This window comes from Nicotiana attenuata, unplaced genomic scaffold (genome assembly GCF_001879085.1).
Source record: "Nicotiana attenuata strain UT unplaced genomic scaffold, NIATTr2, whole genome shotgun sequence".
NCBI lineage: Eukaryota > Viridiplantae > Streptophyta > Magnoliopsida > Solanales > Solanaceae > Nicotiana > Nicotiana attenuata.
The window spans coordinates 89,258-109,347 of record NW_017673188.1 but is presented as its reverse complement, the minus strand read 5'-3'; the positions used below and the strand labels follow the sequence as shown (position 1 = coordinate 109,347).

Genomic DNA, 20,090 nt, shown 5'->3' with positions numbered 1-20,090 from the left:
GAAAAGAAATCTTTTATCTTTCTTCTCTTTTCACAATAGAAAAAACACAAAATGAAATGAAATGCATGATACAAAATGTTGTCACTTGTCAGGAAAGAAAGAAAGAGACCTCCTCCCCCCTCCGCGAGTCAAGGGGGAGGGTAAGGTTAATATATATATATATATATCGGAGAGCTATGACTCAGCTGCTTCGCATATTATACGGAGCTGGCTCTTCCGGAAGAGCATAGATTAGTGATAATTATAAAGGCGAATGATAGTAGTGGGGTTCCAGATGTTGTTGCTAGATTGAGATTTGAAAGGTGATAGATACTTCGGCTTAATGTTGCACGGACTCTCCAAAATACTGCCGCACCCGTGTCGGATTCTCCAAAAATACACTACTTTTGGAGAATCCGACACACAACCGGCGATATTTTCGGAGAGTCCGAGCAACATAGCTTCGGCTGCTTTGTATCAAGTGAAAAGAAGGGGGTGGTAGGCTTCCTAGGGCGTGAACTTTCAATATCACCGTTATAAGCAATACGTCTCAATTTTCAACCAACTAAAGTTTAAGCTGGTACGGATCTCTATAAGCAATTCTCTCACTATATAAGTGAGATTTACTTCATAAGTAGCAGCAGAGCATATGACTTGAACACATTTCAGTATTCCACATAATAATACAGGCAATTCTACAAAGATTCTCCTAGCCAGAAAGTGTTGATATGGTCATACATTTTATACTATGGAAAGTATTTTGAATTTGTGACAATGACATACTTGGATATGTTTAAAGTTATTAAAGACCTTTGTCCATATTCTGCAATCTGAGATTTAAATGACAACTTAAATGCAACCTGCAACATATACAGCTAATCTCAAACTCTTTCAACCTGCTTATATTAACTTCTGTCCTCATTACTCTTTATATACAGCTCTTCTCTTGTATCACTAAACATCAGTTAAAGTCTTTACTACTCCCCCCCCAATAAAGGTCAGTCCGATGCACTAAGCTCCCGCTATGCGCGGGGTCCCGGAAAGGGCTGGACCACAAGGGTCTGATGTACGCAACCTTAGCCTTCATTTCTGCAAGAGGCTGTTTCCATGGCTCGAACCTGTGACCTCCTGGTCACATGATAAATGACATAATTGGATATGTTTAGAGTAATGAAGGACCTTTGTCCATATTCTGCAATATGAGATTTAAATGACACCTTAAATGCAACCTGCAACATATACAGCTAACCTCAAACTCTTTCAACCTGCTTATATTAACTTATGTACATCATTACTCTTTATATATACAACTCTTCTCTTGTATCACTAGACATAAGTTAAACTCTTTAAACCCCCCCCCCCCCCAAAACTCCCTCTTATTCATTCTCTTTTTCTCTCCTTTAGTTTCCTTGAGAGCAAACCAAGATGGTAAAGGAGAAAAACATGCAAACTTCTCTAATCCTGTGGGCTGCAGTTGCCGCTTTGCTCTCACAGAATTTGCTCATTCCTGTCATGTCTACTGCGGCGTATGAAGAAAAGAAAACCTATCACTCTCCGGACCCAAATATCAGAAGTCCTCCAAGATGTCTGCCCTTACCTCTCTATGTCATGCTGTTTTTGCATTTTGCTTCAGTCTCTCTGTTATAAGCTTAATATTTGCTTAGATACTGGACTAAAAAAGACAAATAAGAAATGTTATTATTACTACTAAATGTTTGCTGAATCAAGATATCTAGGATAATAGGATTCTTTTTCCAAATTCGGACTAGATTTTTGCTTGTAGACAGGTTCATGCAAATCTCCTTCAATCTCACAATTTTATATATTTTATGACAGCTTCGCGAACAACTCCATCGCATGGCTCAGGAGGCGGCTCAGGAACACCACCCTCTCAAGGAGGCGGTGGCCATGGAGGAACACCGCCTGCTAACTGTGGCAATCCGCCAAGTGGAGGGGGGCGTCGTAATCCCAGTCCACCTCCTCCTTCTGGAGGTCGTGGAGGTGGTTACTATCCCTCCCCTCCAACTTTTGGTGGAACCCCTCCAAGTACCCCTACTACACCCACCCCACCAACTACTCCTATCATTGGCCCAGGCACGCCAAGCACTCCTGGCGCCTCTGTACCATCACCTCCATTTGATCCCAATTCACCACCTTCTCGAGGTGGTTACTATCCATCCCCTCCAACTTACGGTGGAACTCCTCCAAGTATTCCTACACCTAGCACCCCGTCCACACCAACCATTGTAACCCCACCAACTACTCCTATCATTGGCCCAGGCACGCCAAGCACTCCTGGCGTCTCCGTACCTTCACCTCCATTTGACCCCAATTCACCACCTTCTCGAGGTGGTTACTATCCCTCCCCTCCAACTTACGGTGGAACTCCTCCAAGTATTCCTACACCTAGCACACCGTCCACACCAACCATTGTAACCCCACCAACTACTCCTATCATTGGCCCAGACACCCCAAGCACCCCTGGGATATCCACGCCTTCAGCTCCATTTGACCCCTATTCACCACCTTCGGGCGGTTACAACTATCCCTCGCCTCCAACTTTTGGTGGAGGCCCTCCAAGTTTTCCTACACCTAGTACCCCCGGTTTTCCCACAATTCTAACTCCACCAACTACTCCAATCATCGACCCAGGCATTCCAAGCACTCCTGGTATTTACATACCTCCACCTCTATTTGATCCCAACTCACCACCTTTCCCGCTCGAGTAAGTGAATTGTGTCATCAGCTTTACATAGTCAATTGCAGTATGCAACATATACTAACATGAAATGTTATGAATAGCAGTTACTGGAGCACTAACCCGGCTCTAATATGGGGCTTGTTTGGCTGGTGGGCAACTGTTGGTAGTGCATTTGGTGTGGCTGGTGCTCCAGGGTTCGGGGGAAACTTGAACCTGCTGCAAGCACTTTCAAACCCTCGTGCCGATGGCGTTGGGGAGCTCTACAGGGAAGGAACAGCTTCTTTGCTGAACTCCATGGTGAGCAAGAATTTCGCTTACAGTACCAAACAAGTTAGGGATAGTTTTGTTGCAGCACTCAGTTCAGACAAGGCTGCAGCAGCTCAAGCGCGGATATTCAAGTTAGCCAACGAGGGTCGACTCAAGCCCAAAGCCTGAAAAACTCATATTTCCATAGTCCCTGTGTATCTTGCTATGTCCAGTTTCATTGTGATTTCCTGTGAGTTCGCTTTAGGGTTGAATCTTAATGTCTCAAGAGGATACCAAATTATTAAGAAAGCGGCCGTTCACGTCAGGAATAGAGGCCGTTAAGGATGTACTTGCTTTATAATCAGGTATATGTAAATTATTACTTTGATGATGTGCTATGTGTTAGATTGCCTTATGCAGATTTCAGAAACATTTGAATGTCTTCTTTGTAAAGAAATCATATTTCCAAATTAAAAACAATGTAGTATTGTATTAGATCAGCGTGCTGTGTTCCAGAATCTCCACAAATAAACCTTAAAAGTTGTAAAGAGAGACAGGCACATGTCTACAACCACCTATATAAATTGGAAAAGAACTTATCGCCGTTAGATGATCTTTCTTCAACAAAGTTTACTGATAGGAGAAAAATAATTAAGCAGTAGAATTGACAATATTGTGTCTATTGTACGCGGATTCTGCTATATATGGAGTCCAGGGTAAGAATTGACCACATTTTGTCTATCATATGCGGCTTTACCTTGTATTTCTGCAAGAGGCTGTTTCTGTAGCTTGAACCTGTAACCTCCGAAAACTCCCCCTGTCACAGTAAAGGAGCACATGAAAACAAATGTAGTGTTCGTTCAGAGACCAAGCTCCAAAACAGTTATCCATAATTGCATGTGCATTATTTGTGTCCGGATGATAATCCAAGACTTTTACCTTTGCAAATAAGCTGTTAAAAGTTAAAACTTGCAGGTACAACCGCAAGTCAATGTAAGAGAACTCTGCGAAAAGGGTAACATAAGACACATTTCTCATTTCGGAGACATTTTCATTAAGATAATTACCCAAGCTCCGGGCATGTCATTGGTTTGCATCACTTAATCAGTCATTTTTCCCCAAAGTTCCATTCTCATGTTTAACTTGCACAAGTAGATGACACAACAGTTTGAGCCAAAAAGGTTCAGATTTCAGTTTTAAACTTCATCATACCAGTTTGATTCTGGTTTTTAAGGCACATCAATGGCTTAAAACAAATAAATAATCAATGTCTAAAGGTAATAAAGCAAACAAAAGATTCAGTAGTCTTAATGAGATCTTGAAAAGATTGCTCAATGAGACATCGTGATGAATAGTTTTGATTCTGAGCAACAGGGTTGGCAAAAAGCAACCCCACAATATTAAAGAAGCAATCGTACAACATTACACCTTTTGTTCACCACATTATAAGCTTTTAAGAAGTGCAGGACTATTCGTGCAACATATCTAAAGGGCAGCCCGGCGCATAAGGCATTTCGCGTTCACGCAGGGTCTGTGGAAGGGCCGCACTCAAGGGGTGTGATGTAGACAGCCTACCCTAATGCAAGTATTAGTGGCTGCTTTCATGGCTCGAACCCCAAGGCTCCCTTTCTCATACAACATATCTATAACTGAAATCAACCAACAAACAACTCTACAACCTAGATTAGATGCATCATGGTCCATCTATACTTAATGGACTCAGCAGCTAATTCCATTAAAATGCAAGCACAGCAAGTGGAATGGACCTGGTCAAAATATTATTAGCACCAAATGACATTATTCTGGTATTGTCAGCAGTCCAAAGCAGAGTGAGTGACATTCTTCCCGTGCTGTTAGAGGACATTACGCAGGACAGAAGACCTGATTAGCTCAAATGAGTCTCAAACCAGTTGAATATTTGCTCGGATTGCAAGCTGGTCATTTCATGAAAAGCAAATGCAAGATTCATTTCCTCTTCAATGTGCTTCGATAAGGACTTATCCGGGAGAACAATCCCTCTCTCTTGGAGAGTCTTGTTCCAATGTATATCACGCCCATCATTTGTCATGAAACCATTCTTATCAATGAAACCTTTTTCCTGGAATAGACTAAACAACTTCGCCGAGGTAGCAACATCAATACCAGGGATTCTATCAGCAAACAGACTAGGCGACAAAGGAAACTCCAAGCATTTAACTTCTGCAACATCAATGCCTTTTCCCTTCAGGAGTATCGCGAATCGTTTTAGTTTCTGCATCCTACTTTTATCTTTAGGCATGTGCACAAAAAGGGTGGGCGGATAACTCTCTGGAATCTCCATTTGATCATACAATCCTTCAATAATCATTACCGTGATGCTACTAAATCTTAAATCAGTCGCCAGAATTGAAACAAAGTATCCTCCAGAGGAAGCACCCAAAGCTACAAGAGGCAAATGTTGAAGCTTTTGTTTAGCAATCCACCACTCAATGATATCTTTGACGGTGAATCTTTCCTCTTTGAACGACCAGCACGCCTCAGCACTTGATACCGCGATAACTGCAAATTTCCTAGCTAAAGCATTAAGTGTAAGAAGCCTCTCTTCAGGTAGACCGACACAATTCGGGCACTTAGATGATCTATCCCAAAAGTTAGCTGCTTTACCATCACAACCATGTGCAAGAAAAAGAATTGCTTTAGGTGAGTCAGGGATTTGCCATATTATATCTGTGCCATTCCTGAACTCTACTGTGGGTTCTAACTTAACCACAGAGCTAAAACTATCCCAATTCTGTTTGATTATCTCAGATGATGAACCAGATTGCTCTCCGTTCTCTCGATACAAAACCAAATATAGAACAGAAATGAAGAGTAGAAATGCAATCACAATAGGCAGTCGTTTATTTTGGACATTATTCGGTAGCTTGAGTACCATCTTTACTCGTTCGAGCACGCCTGGTAAACAATGAAAACAATAGGACTATTACTCTCTCACAGTTACATCTGGAGACAACTTAACAATAGGCCAAATCCAGAGTTCAAGTTGACAAAAGTGTGATAAATATCATGCAAACAACAGTAGATGTGGAGCATGGGTTTGATCAATCAAGTTTCCTTTTCCATTGTCTGATAGAATAGATTAACTCCAGTTTTTAATTTGTATTGAAAACAAATAATTTAGCTCCAAAAAACTCCATTATTTAGAAAGATTTGCAATCAAAATAAGTTTTTCAAATCTTTCAAAAACTCCTAAAACCAGCATGTTGGGCCATACCGGTCCACACATACTCTTAATCAAGATCCCATGGTTTTTCCAAAAGGCGTCGCACCATTAATTGTATCCCTACTTTTTTCAGCTATATGCGGGACTTTGTCTGCACAGCCAACATAGTTTTTGAAGTTTTTCAGTTTCTTTCAAATTTTGAAAATCTTCAAAAGAAAAAGTCACTTTCCTTTTTCTTTTTTGAGATTTAACTCAAACAAAACCTTTTTGGATAAACTCGAAAACTTTTTTTTTTTTTTTTTTTTTTTTTTTTTTTTTTTTTTTTAAAGTGAGAATGCACCCATTATAGATAGACTTAGCATAAATATATATATATACAAAAAAAGAATCACAATATGAAGCTTAATTACCTGAAAACATTTTATCATTCAATGTCTGTAAAAAAGGCTATAGATGATAGAAATCGAAGTCGTTGACTGGTTTTAGCAGAAGTGGCCTGAAAGTATTGAGGTGGTTAAAGAGTGAAGATGGGGAAGAAATTATAGTACTGTACGATTTATATAAATAAAAAAAAAGTTGGGTCTTTTGATTCAAAAATTAGTTTATTTGGTGATTATAAATGAGAAGATTGTTAGACATAAATTAATTATTTTAAAAGGCATTTTTTCTTTTAATCGCCTATTATTAATGCACATGTTTTATTTCATATTATGTCGTTGCATAGAATACTATATACATTTTTCGTATAACTTAATGAGGATATTATTTAATACCATTAACCTAATAATAATGAAGATCTTGTTTAATACCACTCACCAAATATAGCATTAGTTACACTGTTGTTTGCGGCAAACCAAATATTTAAGTTAGAATTAATTACTCCAGTACCACTAGCATCAACCAGATAACCCCTAACTAGTACTTATTATATTCTTATTTACATTTGTACTCCCTTCAATCCATTTCATTTGATATCGTTTTCTTTTTAATTTATTTTAAAATTAATAATACTTTTTTATATTTAAAATAATCTAAACGTTTCATTTGGTTTTGTAAATATGTTGAGTATCACAAGTTACAAAAAAATTGATTTCTCCTAAATTTTTGTGTCCAATGAAACAAGTTCACATATAATAAAATAGTTGATTTCAGTTTTCAAGTAATCTGATAATATAAAATGATCTACTCTAACATATTTAAAATTGAACCCACGAAGAATATTGACTATATTATGAGCAACAAAAGTATTACTTTTAGAACCAATCGAACGGATTGTAGGTTTGTCATAAAATATTGATTTTGACATAAGCTTATGCAGTTGTAACAATAATCAATAGTGGTCTAAAGTTTAGTCATAAAATTTTTAACAATTTTTTTTTATAATTTTAGACCCTTGATTCTAAAGTTCCCAATGAGCTTGTGAAACTTCTGCTTATGAAGCGGGAGGTTATAATTTAGGAAAATGACATTGTATAGCCGTTCTTAAAATAATAGTCGAAAAAATATATTTTTGTATATTTTTTGTGTACATATATACATTCTGTATGTTATATACAAAAATTATACAAATTTTATATATTTTTGCGGCTATCGAATGTATATAGTTTCTGGCACGGGCTAAAAGTGATAATACCGCTTATAATCTGCTTGATCGCTGACCAATATGCATGGGCCAAATTTAGGAACTAGTCTTTATACGTGAAAACTTTACATGCTAGCTACTTTTTGGATCAAATTTTTAAAAAGTAGCCAATATTTGAAAATAGCCACTATGACTGTCATGGATTTTGAACTTTAAAAAGTAAAACTGTCATGGACTTTCACCATTTGCTGGATTTGGGGTGTCCAATGCTAGGTTTGAAATAAAAACTTGGACATCCTAGAATATACCAAATATTCGAAAATCTGAAATTAGAGCCATGCTACATATGGTTCTTGTAAGGTCCCATAGTAAGCAAAAACCCTATAAAATTCTTTGGATATTTTCTCCATTAGTTTGAATAACTCATTATTCACTTCTCCCTTTATTCGGCTGCAACCGTCGCACCTTAGGAGGTTGAAATACAAAACAGCAGACTCTACCATCTCCTAGTAGGCTGGAGCATGGGAACGAAAGCTGCAAAATCCAAGAATACCTCGCAATTTTCCACTCAGCTGGTTCAGATGAACAAATCACTGACCATAATGAGCATGAGTTACCCAAGTTCTGAACGATCCACCCCCACGGAAAAGGCTTCCAGTTTGACTTGTTCAAATAGCACAATGAGAAGAAAAAACAAAACTACATACAGATAAATAAGTTAACTGATGGGGCCTAACACGGCAAAAACTGTTAGATTCTTGAACAAAAGATCCCATCTGATGTTTGGCATAAAGTTAGAGCAAATGATTTCTATCACCAACTTATGGAAGCTCTGGAAAGCAAAATCTTCAAATGAACTAATTTCTACAAAATCTTAACATAACAAGGAGAGAAACTGTTTAGAAGATGCTAATATACACAGAAGGCAAAAGAATGGCAACCTGGAATGACAAAAGCATAACCAAAGCTTGCTATTATTTTGCATCATAGCATAGGGCCAGAGTAACGGTGCTCGATGAAGCCCTTGAATCTGTTGATCAAAAATTCAGAATTATTCTTCACAGATAATATAAGAATATATCATAATTGTAAACTACAAAATTAAATATTAACCTTCAAATTCATCGCGCATCCAGTCCTGGGCACACATCAAAGCTTGCAAGGTATCTGATCTTAGCGAACTGCGATACTGTTCAAGAGCTTTATTCCCAGTGTTGAATACAAACTCTAATGAAGCTTTTGACATAGGCATTCCAAGAATATTCCGTGCCATCATGGACAGAATAGGATACCTTGGAGTGTGAACCTTCCACCAGTTTAATATGCTAAAATCGGCTTTTCTCGGGAAAAGCGGCTCTTCCAAGTATTTATCTAAATCTGATTTTATGTTGTTGCTCTGTGAAGTCTCATATATGAATTTGTCGTACCCTGTCAGCCGATCATTATTAGCACCAGCACCAGCACCACCAACTTGAGATGCTTCAGCTTGACCGTTAGGAGCTAATGGTGAGTAAATAGCATGGCCATTATACAAAGCCTTCATACAATCTGAGACAATATTAATACAGTCTGGAGCACTATCACCATATATTTGAGGATAATAGTATTCAACCAATTTCATCTTGTATCTTGGGTCTAAGATAGCTGCAATTGCCAAAGCCAAGCTACATTTTTTCCAGTACTCATCAAATCGGCTTTTCAACTTTAGAGCCAAAGAATTAACAAAATCATCCGAGTTTTGACACCACTCAATCAACTGCAAATGAATATCACAGATCTCTGGAAAGTATGTATTTGCAGTAGGATACTTGCTTCCTGCAAAAACACTGGAAACTTCAACAAAGAGCTTTAGGAAGCTAGCAATGGCACTTATTCTATCCCACTCTGTGGCAGATGGACACATTCCATACCCAGAATCATGTTCTTGCAAAAGGGGAAATGCATCTTTGTACTCCAAAGCAGTTTCAATCATGATATATGTTGTGTTCCAATAAAATGAATTATCAAGATTCAAGCACTTCTGGCAATCAACCCCAACAATTTGAGCCATCTCAGTGAACTTTTCCTGGTTTGCCTGTGAACTTCGAACATACCGAATACTTTCCCGGACCTTGTGGATTATCGGGCTTGCTGTTTCTAAGGTATCTTGGACCATCAACTTGACAACATTAGCTGCACAGCGTGTATCAAATAATTGACCGTCACAGTAAAGAAACCTGTGCTGGCAAAGCTGCTCTCTGATTCTACTTACAATTTTGTCATATGTCGAGTAGTTATCAAATGTCACAGAAAACAATTTCCTGTCAATATCCCAATTTCTTAGACTAGTCATGATAACTTCTGAAAGCATGTCTTCTGTTTGGGAAGGATCAGTTGTTAAAAAATTCAGAATCTTCTTTTTCAGTTGCCAAGAGTCATCTATGTAATGTGCTGTCAAACACAAGTATTCAGCATCGCCATTAGCAGTCCATGTATCAGCACTAAGGCTGATTTTCCCAGGCAATTTGTCCAATTCTTCATATACTTTCTGTCTCTCCATCAGATAAATTTCCCTGCAGTCAGCCTCAACTCCATCAAATGTTGCAATGTCAAATAAAGGTTGAAGATTTCTGACAAATATACGGAAACCAATATGTTCAACCATAGACAAAGGATAGCCATGTAATATGATCATGCGAGCAAGATCAAGCCGGCTTCGCCTATTATCAAAGTTAATCCCATTGTTGAGTAACCCATCTCTTGTGTGCCCTTGTTCAAACTTAGTCCTCACAATGCTGACTGCTTCAGCCTTCCTCTGCTCTTGATCAAAACTAAAATTCGAGATGGCAAGGGTTCCCTCCTTTTTCTTTCCCCGTGTAAGCAACTGACTTATGTCATGGTTTGATCTCCTACGACATCTGATCAAATGATTTCTTAAATGTGAAGTCCCACTGGTGCTAGACCCACTAAGTTTCCTTTTACAGTGCCTACAGATAGCCACAAAAGTATCACCTTTTTTTACTCTATCAAAATCATTCCACACAACAGATTTTAGTCTACTAGAATTGACTATAACTGCTTCCTCAGCTATCTCCATTGCTTCCGACTGTAGCAATACCTGAGAAATTTTTTAGGGAGCATGGGGAAAGTTCAAAGACACTTATTAGTTCTAAACCAGAATAAATGAAGAGACAATAAAGCTTCAATAACACAAAGGCTAATCGTAATCAAGCTGTTCTTTTAATTACCAGATGAATATAGCTGTTCCAATCACAACAAGCACAAAGACGTCATATATATCTTGCCAGAAATTGACAAACCTTAGAAATGATAATAAATATTTCAACACTAATTGGAAGGTCTCAATGCACATAAAGGTTGTACAACTATTTCTATCAACTATTAGGAACCTCAGCCTCTAAAAAAGCTTATTAAAGAAATAATAAGTAATACTTGGGAGAAAAAGGAAGTACAAAGTAATCGTCAGGGACAGAGGTATATTGCATGAAGGGCCTTCAATTAAATCCCCGTAGTTTAAAATTATACTGCACAAATAAGGTAAAGACTAATTTTTTTGGCATACAGGAATCTTCTAGTGTAGCAGCAAAGGTGGCTCAAAAATTGCTTCAAGCTACAGGGTCGAGAGCTAGGTGGACATTCTAACTTTTTTAATCTCCTTGTTAGAATTCTTGACCGTGCTACTACTAACCATACACTTCAATAGCACCAGCAACTTGTAAGATGGCTTCTAGCTTACACAAGATCCGACGAGCTAAACTTTTAAAAAAAACTTGAAGGATCCTCTCTGGTGCAAGATACCCTTAAATTAGTAAAGTATCGTCAACTACAACATGCTCAAAAATGAACTTTTAACAAATAAAAATGGAAGCAAACTCGTGAAGAGTTCCGAAGAAAACATGACAAAAAAAGTGGTCAATATAGATCATTCGCTGTCAACCAAAATAACAAGATACCTTGTTTTAATGAGCAAACAAAATAACACAACTTTCTGCATTTCAAGTTTTCTTTTCTACCATTAAGTGGTGGAAAGAATGTAGGTATACACAGTTGGCCTTATTCGTTGGGCGAGCATCACTATGTATATATAATATACCAAATTACCAATAGACCTATGCCAGACTTTTCTACCAGTTAAATTAAGAAATAACTATCAAATTCACCCACATATTTGGGCGAGGATCAGTATATATAATATACAAATAAACCTATACAGGACATTTCTACCATTTAAATTACAGAAAAACACTATCACATCCACACACATTACATAAAAGCCAGACCTTTCTACCATTAAACATGACAGAATACACTATCAAATCTGCACACTTTAGACTTTACATAAAAGATTTACAGCTTTATCAAATGTTTTATTTATTTATTTATTGTTACAGCTTTTTCAAATGTCTTCTAATTATTGTTATAGCTTTATCAAATGTTTTTCTAAAGGTGAATTAAGCTACAAACCTTCAAATTTCAAATTACCCATCTAAGGCAACACAAGACAACTATAACTTCAATCCCAAACTAGTTGGTATCGCCAATATGAATATCCATTCTGCCCCATATCGATACTTAAACCTACCTAAGATAATAAGAAGAAATTCACAACTAAACTAGGCACTAATGAAATTCTAGCCAGCAATACACCGGAATTCTTCAATAATTTAAAAAAACACAAGGTGATTTCTTCCCGTCTGCTCAAATCTTGCTGGGCAAAATTACCCCGTACCTATGCCAGTGGGAGGTAGCGGGCACCGGTAGTCATAAAAAAATTCCTCATTAATTTACAAAGCACTACACTGTTTGGAAATAAAAGATGCAAATTTTATTGTTCAAAAAACAAAAGATGCAAACATTAAGTACAAATTAGAGATTAAAAGGCAAAATTTAAAGAGTAATAGCGTAAATGGCTCAACAAAATAGAGAATTTTGCCCAACCAAACCGGGTCTCCATGACCCAGTACCCGACCCATAATCCGATTCATTAGGGTAGGCGAAAAATAAAAAGTCGGGTCGGAGAAACAGATATTATTAAAACCCTATGAATATCGGATCCGAAACCTAATTTAACCCAAAATTCTTTCGGACTTCGGGTCTAAATATATCCAAAACAACAGCTTCAATTATAATACTACCATACATGACATGAAGAGAGAGAAACAAGAGAGAAAGACAAAGAAAAACAGTATGTGTGTGTGTGTGTGAGAGAGAGAGAGAGAGAGAGAGAGACTTACGAGAATTGAAGAACGTTGGCGTTGTTACAGATGGAAGTTAGGGTTTGTTTGTAAGCGGTTAAGGTTTTTTGTGTGAAGGAAATCACATAGTGAAGGTGTAATTGTGTGTGATAAACGAAGAGATGAGAGTGAAGTGAGCGTCTCGTTAGCGAGAATTGGTGAAGTTGGGTTGCCAAGAGAAGGCGCGAACCCGAAGAGACAAGTTATTGGGCCTATTGTTTGGGCTCCACCGAATTGGGGCTACCTTCGATCCGTTTGACACTATAGAAGAATAGAAGAGTTAAGGGGTATTATCACTGAGCCCGCGCTAGAAACTATTTACATTCAGTAGCCGAAAAATTATATAAACTTTGTATATTTTTTATATATAACTAGGAGTGGCAAACGGGGGGGTCGGATATGGTTCGGGTCGAAACGAGTAATGAAAAAACGGATAAATTATCTGACCGACCCATATTTAATACGGATTAAAAACGGGTTAACCGGCGGATAATATGTGTAACCATATTATCCATGACTTCTTGCATATAATCACCTTTGAGAGAATTCTTAATCTGTCTAACTTGAGGAACCCCCAATTTGAGGCTTTACAAACGTAAAAGTTAGACCCATTGGTTATCCATTGGTTACCCATTGGTTATTCATTGGTTCTATTTTCTAAATGGTTAATATGGTCTTATCCATATTTGACCCGTTTTTAAGTTCATTATCCAACCCATTTTTTAGTGGATAATATGGGTAGTTAACTGTTTTTTTTAACCATTTTTCCACCCCTATATATAACATACAGAATATATATACACGAAAAAATATACATTTGTTTGCTATTATTTTTAGAGCGGCTACACAATGTCATTTACCCCAAGAATTTAACCTAAATAGTCATCCACCTAATCTCTTAAACTAAAAATAGCCGGCGGATATATAATACATATATAATTCATGTATAATATGTGTATAGATATGTATAACCAATGCATAATCTATGCATAGCGACTAGAAAAAGTAAACAGTGAATCTGGCCGGCTATTTGTGTAACAACCCCTTAAAAATATCCGTTTAATCCAATTTATTAAAAACAGTCGATTAATGTATAATATGTGTAAATTCGTAATATAATTAGGGATCGTTTGGTAGCCGGTTAGAGAGGAGTTATCCATGTATTAGATGTAGGATAACTTTATACATTGTTTGGTTAAAAGAAGGGGGAAGAATAATCTCCACATAGAAGCTAGCATAAGTTATACAATGTTTGGTTGTTTTTTCCTCTTTTTCACATAAAATATAGCATTGCTAATACAATGTTTGGTTTATGTGTTTTCTTTTCCGCATAACTAATACATGTACAACTAATACATGTATAAGTTATGAGGGAATCTATGTATTATTTATGCAAGGTAGAAGGTGGAATAACTTATACATAATTAGTAATACTTGTATTAAAACGCAAAATGACAAGAATACCCTTTATTCAAACTTGTATTTTTTTGTTTAAATAAATATATTTAAACTATACTAACAATTTTAATAAAAATAAAGTAAGATAATAATAAAGAACACTCATATTACATTTATATTACTAATCCTTATATAACTACCGTATAACTAATCCCCGCATAATTAATCCATGCATAACTAATCCCAACATAACTCAACCTTGCATAACTTATCCCTGCATAACTAATACTGCATGCATAACTAATCCTTGCATTACCTATTCCTGCATAACTAATACATACATAACTTATACCTGCATAACTAATACATGTATAACTAATACCTGCATAACTCTAACCGGTAACCAAACGACCCCTTAATGAATAATTTGTATATACCAAACAACATATCGGCTATTATGTAGAGATCCCATTGATCTCCACCCCACCCCCCCACCCCCCGTGAATTCTCTCATTATCAAGTTCTATGTTTTTTTTTCTGAGTGTCCAATTTACTGTTTTGTTTTCTTCTACTTTTAATTTTTTTATTTTTCAAATTAACCATTTCTCATTTCTATTTTTTTGCTGGCCCAATTTATTTATTTTTCAACGTAATGGAAAATAGATTTGGCTAATACATCTTTTTACATAATCAATATCTTTTAACTACAATTAGACTGATGAATGTATTATTGTATTTCAGTTATGCGAAAAGGGTCAAATTTGCTCCTAACTCTTTCCAAATGAAAAATATTTGCTCTTATTAACTAACGGCTGAAGTATAGCCCCCGTTTGGTTATAGATTTTGTCAAATATTTTTCAATTTTTTTTGACAAATACCTATTTGTTTATAGATTTTATTTATATTTTGGCAAATTTTGAAATCCCAAAACTAGCTCAACAGACAAGAGTTGCTTTTGGCCCAAAATATTACCGTTTAGTTTTAAAAAAAAATTCAAAAATTGTCCAAAACTTTTGTATTTTATATATAAAAAAACACACACACACACACAACAACACTTTCTGTTATTGTGACCCAACTAATCCATATCTACTTACTTTTCCCTCATTAAACAAACGCGACTTTGCCCTTTTCTATAAACAAAAGAAAACTTTCGCCAAAATTGTTGTGCTAATCTATGGCAATCCACCGCAAAGACAAAATCTGAAGGCAATTTTCTAAAATCTGCTAATATTTATAGTTAAATAGTTAATTTAGCCTTTGAGCTAGATCATTTCACGTGGTTTAAGAGCAAATCAGTTGGGGTCAAGTGTAGGCAAACTGGAACTTCGTAATCAATAAAGTTTGTGGTGGAGTAGTAAGTACTATTTCATTTTTAATTACAGGTCTTGGATTCGAGCCTTGTGAATTTCATGAATTTAATTGTGCTTCAATACAAATACCGAATACCGGATGAGAAACCAAAAAAGATAAAACTCTATATAGTTGACGTAGAGGTAGATGCAAAAAAGATAAAACTCTATGGAGTCGCCTTTTATGGAACACTTTATCCTCCCAATATAGGATTTTTCAGTACGAAGCCGTATTTATGGGGACCTAATACAGATACCAAACACTGGGTAGAAACCAAAAAAAAAAAAAGGTTATAGTTGACGTATAGGTAGAGGCAAAGGTTGTGTGTAATTATAGTAATGAAGAATATAATCAACCACTTTCTCATGTGTTAATTTCCACTTTAATTTCTTGACCATATTCTCATTTCTTCGTGAAGGAGAAAAGAAGACTTTCTCTCCTTTGAAAAGATATCCTTTACTTGCTTCTCTCATCTACCAAATACCTAATAATTAGTACGTATATAAAATCATGCAACTATTTGAATATTTTTTATATTCCATCATTTCTCTCCACAACTAATTCCTTTCTCATTGGATAAAAAGAAATTTTTCACAAGGCAAGAGAGCAAAGTAAGAAAATCATTTCTTCAATGGGTGCTCTTGGAACTATTGCTAAGAGTTTGAATGGGCTAATCGGGTATTTTTTTCTTAAATTAATTTTTAGTTTTATATCTTTTTTACAAATTTAATTCATTTATATTAAAGTTTTTACATCTATTATATAAAAACCGTCTTAAGTATATAAAGGGGTATTATCACTTTTAGCCCGCACCAAAAATTATTTACATTTGGTAGCCGAAAAAGTGTATAAAACTTGTATAATTTTTGTATATAACATACAGGATGTATATGTAATAAAAAAAATATATACAAATTGTATACATTTATTCTGCTTTTATTTTTACAGTGACTATACAATGTTCATCTTTTCTATATAAAAATCGTCTTTTTTTACATATTTCTCTCTCTATATATATATATGTGACCATTTTGTGTATAGTATATATAACAGTCCTACTATATGACCATTTTGTTATATTGTAAAAACCATATATGTTCAACATGCATGCATGCTAATTTTCTGCAAAATAAGGTTGAAGACTATTGTATATTTTCTTCATTTTTATTGGTTATTTTTTGTTAATTTTTTGTATTTTTGAAAAATTAAGACCTAACCTTTTAATTTTCCATCCCCTTTTTCTTAACAGCCCTGGAGTGGAGCTTCTTTATCCTTTGTAAGTTGCCATTTAATTTAGTTGCTAGTGAAAATCCACAATATATAGAATACACAACATTATTATGTGTCACTAATTCATTCTTATTTTTCAATGAATAGGTATTGTTCTATGCGAGCAATTGAGAGCCCTTCACCACTAGATGATCAACAATGGCTAACCTATTGGGTTCTCTACTCATTCATAACTCTATTTGAGTTATCTTGCTGGAAAATCCTCCAATGGTAACTAATAATTATGTACAAACATCAAGAGAAATAATTTTGTAACTTTTAACTTATATACATGGATTAAAAAACAGTCCGTTACATAAATTATCCCGCGTTTACTCAGGATCCGAAAAAGGATCGCATCTCAAGAGGGTGATGTAAGCAATCTACCCTGATGCAAGCATCATTGGCTGATTTCACGGCTTGAAACTCGTGTGACCTAGGTCACATATTTGCAAGTTTATTGTTGTTCCAAGGCTCGCCTTCATCTTATGTCACGTTACTTGCCTTATTTTTCACAGTACTAGTCACCTTTTCCAATAAACGGTTACATGTAAAGATGACCTAAAACCATCCAAGTAAATCATCCGTGTATAGTTTTGTATATCCTGAACTTAGTGGCGGACTAGAGCTTCAGCTATGGTTCGGTCGAATCCAGTAACTTTGATCAAACCCTCTATGTGTCTTAAAATATTCATTTAGAACGCAGTAACTTAAAAAGACTAGAATTACGAACTCACTAACTTTAAGTCCCGACTCCACCTCTGCGTGAATTTCTTCATCTTATATATGTTATGTTACTTGCCTTATTTTTCATATTACTAGTCACCTTTTACAATGAACGATTACATGTAGTCATCTTTAGATAACCTATATAAACATTCTATTACATTGTCAGTGTATAGTTTTGTATATCCTGAATCAGTGTGGCGGAGCTAGGGCTTCGGTCGAATCCAGTAGCTTTGTTTTAAATCCTGTATTTGTCTTAAAATATTCATTTAGAACTCAGTTATAACTTATAAAGACTAGAATATCGAATCCACTAACTTTAAATTCTGGCTCCGCCTCTGCCCGAATTTCTTTCATATTACATTTGTAATGTCATTGACAGGCTTCCATTTTGGCCATACATAAAGCTTGTATGTTGTATGTGGTTGGTGCTACCAATTTTCAATGGAGCAGCTTATATACATGAGAATTTTATAAGAAGACATGTTAAAGTTGGAAGTCGAATTAGCTCAACTTATCCTGAAAACCAAAGAAAGGCTCTTCAAATGATGAGCTTAGATGCAAGAAAAGCAGTTGAGAGATACATAGAAAAATATGGACCTGATGCCTTTGATAAGGTCGTCAAAGCGGTACGAACCAGTTTAATTTCTATACATTGACAGTATATTACTCTGAAGAACGAATTTTTCTTATATATATGTGTGTGTATTTTGGTTTAATGAGCCGGTTGGAAAAATTTTCACTTTTTTTTAAATCAGTGTTTTGTCATGAAATTTCCAAATTTTTCACTTGAAGATGAATTTTGGAATTTTTCGAAAATTTAAAAACTCCAAAAAACTGTTTTTCAAAATTTTCACTCAAATAACTTACAAAACTTCAAAAACAACCAAAAATAATATTCATGTCCAAGCACAACTCTAATTTTTACAATTCATACGTACAAACGCCCACTAAGAGCCTGTTTGGACATGAATTTTTGCCCCTTTTTTTTCGAAATCTGCGTTTGTTCATAAAATTTTCAATTTTCACTCGAAGATGCATTTTGAAAATTTTCGAAAATTTGAAAAACTCTAAAAAGTTGTTTTTCAAAATTTTTTCACTCAAATCACTCACAAAACTTCAAAAAAAATCCAAAATTATATTCATGTCCAAACAATTTTAAATTTTAATACCATTTTCACTTGAAAAAAATTTCACCATTTTTTGAAATTTTACATTCTTATGTCCAAACGCCCCACTAAGTCATTCTTATTGTGAATTTGATATGTTTTCAGGCGGAAAGAGAAGCAAAGAAACACTGAAGAAACGAGTGAATATTTCAGAAATTTCTCTCCCCTTACCAACAACAACAGAGTTTTTCTTTATTAACTAAATTGTTTATGTTTCAATTGGATATGTTGTATATCAATTTGTATTTTGAATTTCATAACTCTTCCATTTAAGTGAAATTACGAATATATGTGAGACTTTTTTTATATATTAATTTTGAGTCTTTGAGATGTTTCATTACTGTATTCAGGGAAATGAGTAAAAACTAACAAGGATTAATACACAATAAATTTAAATTAAAAAAAAAAAAAGGAAAACAAGAGAAGGTATAAGTATTTTGGAAAGCTGAGAAAATAGATTCTTGTGAAACCACCACATTACCTTGAATTGAATTGAACTTAATATATATACACGGACCGTATAAAGATTTTTTGTACTACCAATATATTTTAAGATTAGCCATCAATTTTACTAGATTAAAAATTGATGTTTATCATAGAGTTTTACGTGTAATTACTTTATAAGTAATATGAATATGTAAATATTTTTACACTATTAGGGATTGTTTGGTTAGGCAAGTTATCACAGACTTATAATGACGTGATTATAATACGGGAGATTAAATAGTAACGAGATTATTTAGTGATATATTTTTATTGATGATACATATTTGCTTCATTTGACTATATAAGCATGTATTTGGCGTTTGCTAAATAAGCTGAGATAAACTTTTATTTCTAATTAAAGTACTTGAGGAAAGACCCTTGAAATTACTATATAGAATAATATCCCAGTTGTGGTATAAATTAATTCCAAAATTATTAATCCTAAATTCGAAAATTCAACCAAATGCGGGGATAAAATAATCTTAGGTCTAATCCTAAAATTATTGTCCTTTATCTCACCAACCAAACAGACCCTTTGCTATATAGAATTTGAACTCCAATGAAATACATATGCATTGATATTTTCCAACATCTCCTATTTCTTTCTGTCTCCCCCATGGCATCAACCATTGACCCTACCTTAGGTTTCAATTTCTCACTCAATATGATCATGGCCCCACTTCCCACCTGTCATTTCAGTCACTTCTCCTCAATTCAAACTCACCCCAACACCCCCCCCCCCCCC

At 35.4% G+C, this 20,090-nt stretch overlaps 4 protein-coding genes across 5 annotated transcripts; 2 read left to right on the top strand and 2 right to left on the bottom strand.

Annotated features, from left to right (window-relative positions):
• Positions 1–1,340: 1,340 nt before the first annotated feature.
• LOC109215681 (protodermal factor 1-like) lies at positions 1,341–3,317 on the top strand. Its single transcript, XM_019379795.1, has 3 exons — positions 1,341–1,564; positions 1,816–2,704; positions 2,785–3,317. Exons 1-3 carry the CDS (start codon positions 1,405–1,407, stop codon positions 3,113–3,115), a joined length of 1,380 nt encoding a protein of 459 aa, XP_019235340.1. The 5' UTR covers positions 1,341–1,404; the 3' UTR covers positions 3,116–3,317.
• Positions 3,318–3,960: 643 nt separating this feature from the next.
• LOC109215682 lies at positions 3,961–6,655 on the bottom strand. The gene is made up of 2 exons (XM_019379796.1): positions 6,539–6,655; positions 3,961–5,860 (listed from the first exon to the last, which is right to left on the bottom strand). Exons 1-2 carry the CDS (start codon positions 6,546–6,548, stop codon positions 4,812–4,814), a joined length of 1,059 nt encoding a protein of 352 aa, XP_019235341.1. The 5' UTR covers positions 6,549–6,655; the 3' UTR covers positions 3,961–4,811.
• A 1,769-nt stretch (positions 6,656–8,424) lies between these two features.
• LOC109215680 (zinc finger BED domain-containing protein RICESLEEPER 1-like) lies at positions 8,425–13,117 on the bottom strand. 2 transcript variants are annotated; one of them, XM_019379793.1, is made up of 3 exons: positions 12,945–13,117; positions 8,824–10,807; positions 8,425–8,740 (listed from the first exon to the last, which is right to left on the bottom strand). In XM_019379793.1, exons 2-3 carry the CDS (start codon positions 10,784–10,786, stop codon positions 8,685–8,687), a joined length of 2,019 nt encoding a protein of 672 aa, XP_019235338.1. In that variant the 5' UTR covers positions 10,787–10,807; positions 12,945–13,117; the 3' UTR covers positions 8,425–8,684. The 2 variants fall into 2 exon arrangements, with proteins under 2 accessions (XP_019235338.1, XP_019235339.1); XM_019379794.1 differs by lacking the exon at positions 12,945–13,117 and adding an exon at positions 10,938–11,034.
• A 3,117-nt stretch (positions 13,118–16,234) lies between these two features.
• LOC109215676 (HVA22-like protein f) lies at positions 16,235–19,173 on the top strand. The gene is made up of 5 exons (XM_019379788.1): positions 16,235–16,373; positions 16,945–16,971; positions 17,073–17,195; positions 18,073–18,319; positions 18,965–19,173. The coding sequence occupies exons 1-5, from the start codon at positions 16,327–16,329 to the stop codon at positions 18,989–18,991; spliced, it is 471 nt and encodes a 156-aa protein (XP_019235333.1). The 5' UTR covers positions 16,235–16,326; the 3' UTR covers positions 18,992–19,173.
• Positions 19,174–20,090: the final 917 nt, after the last annotated feature.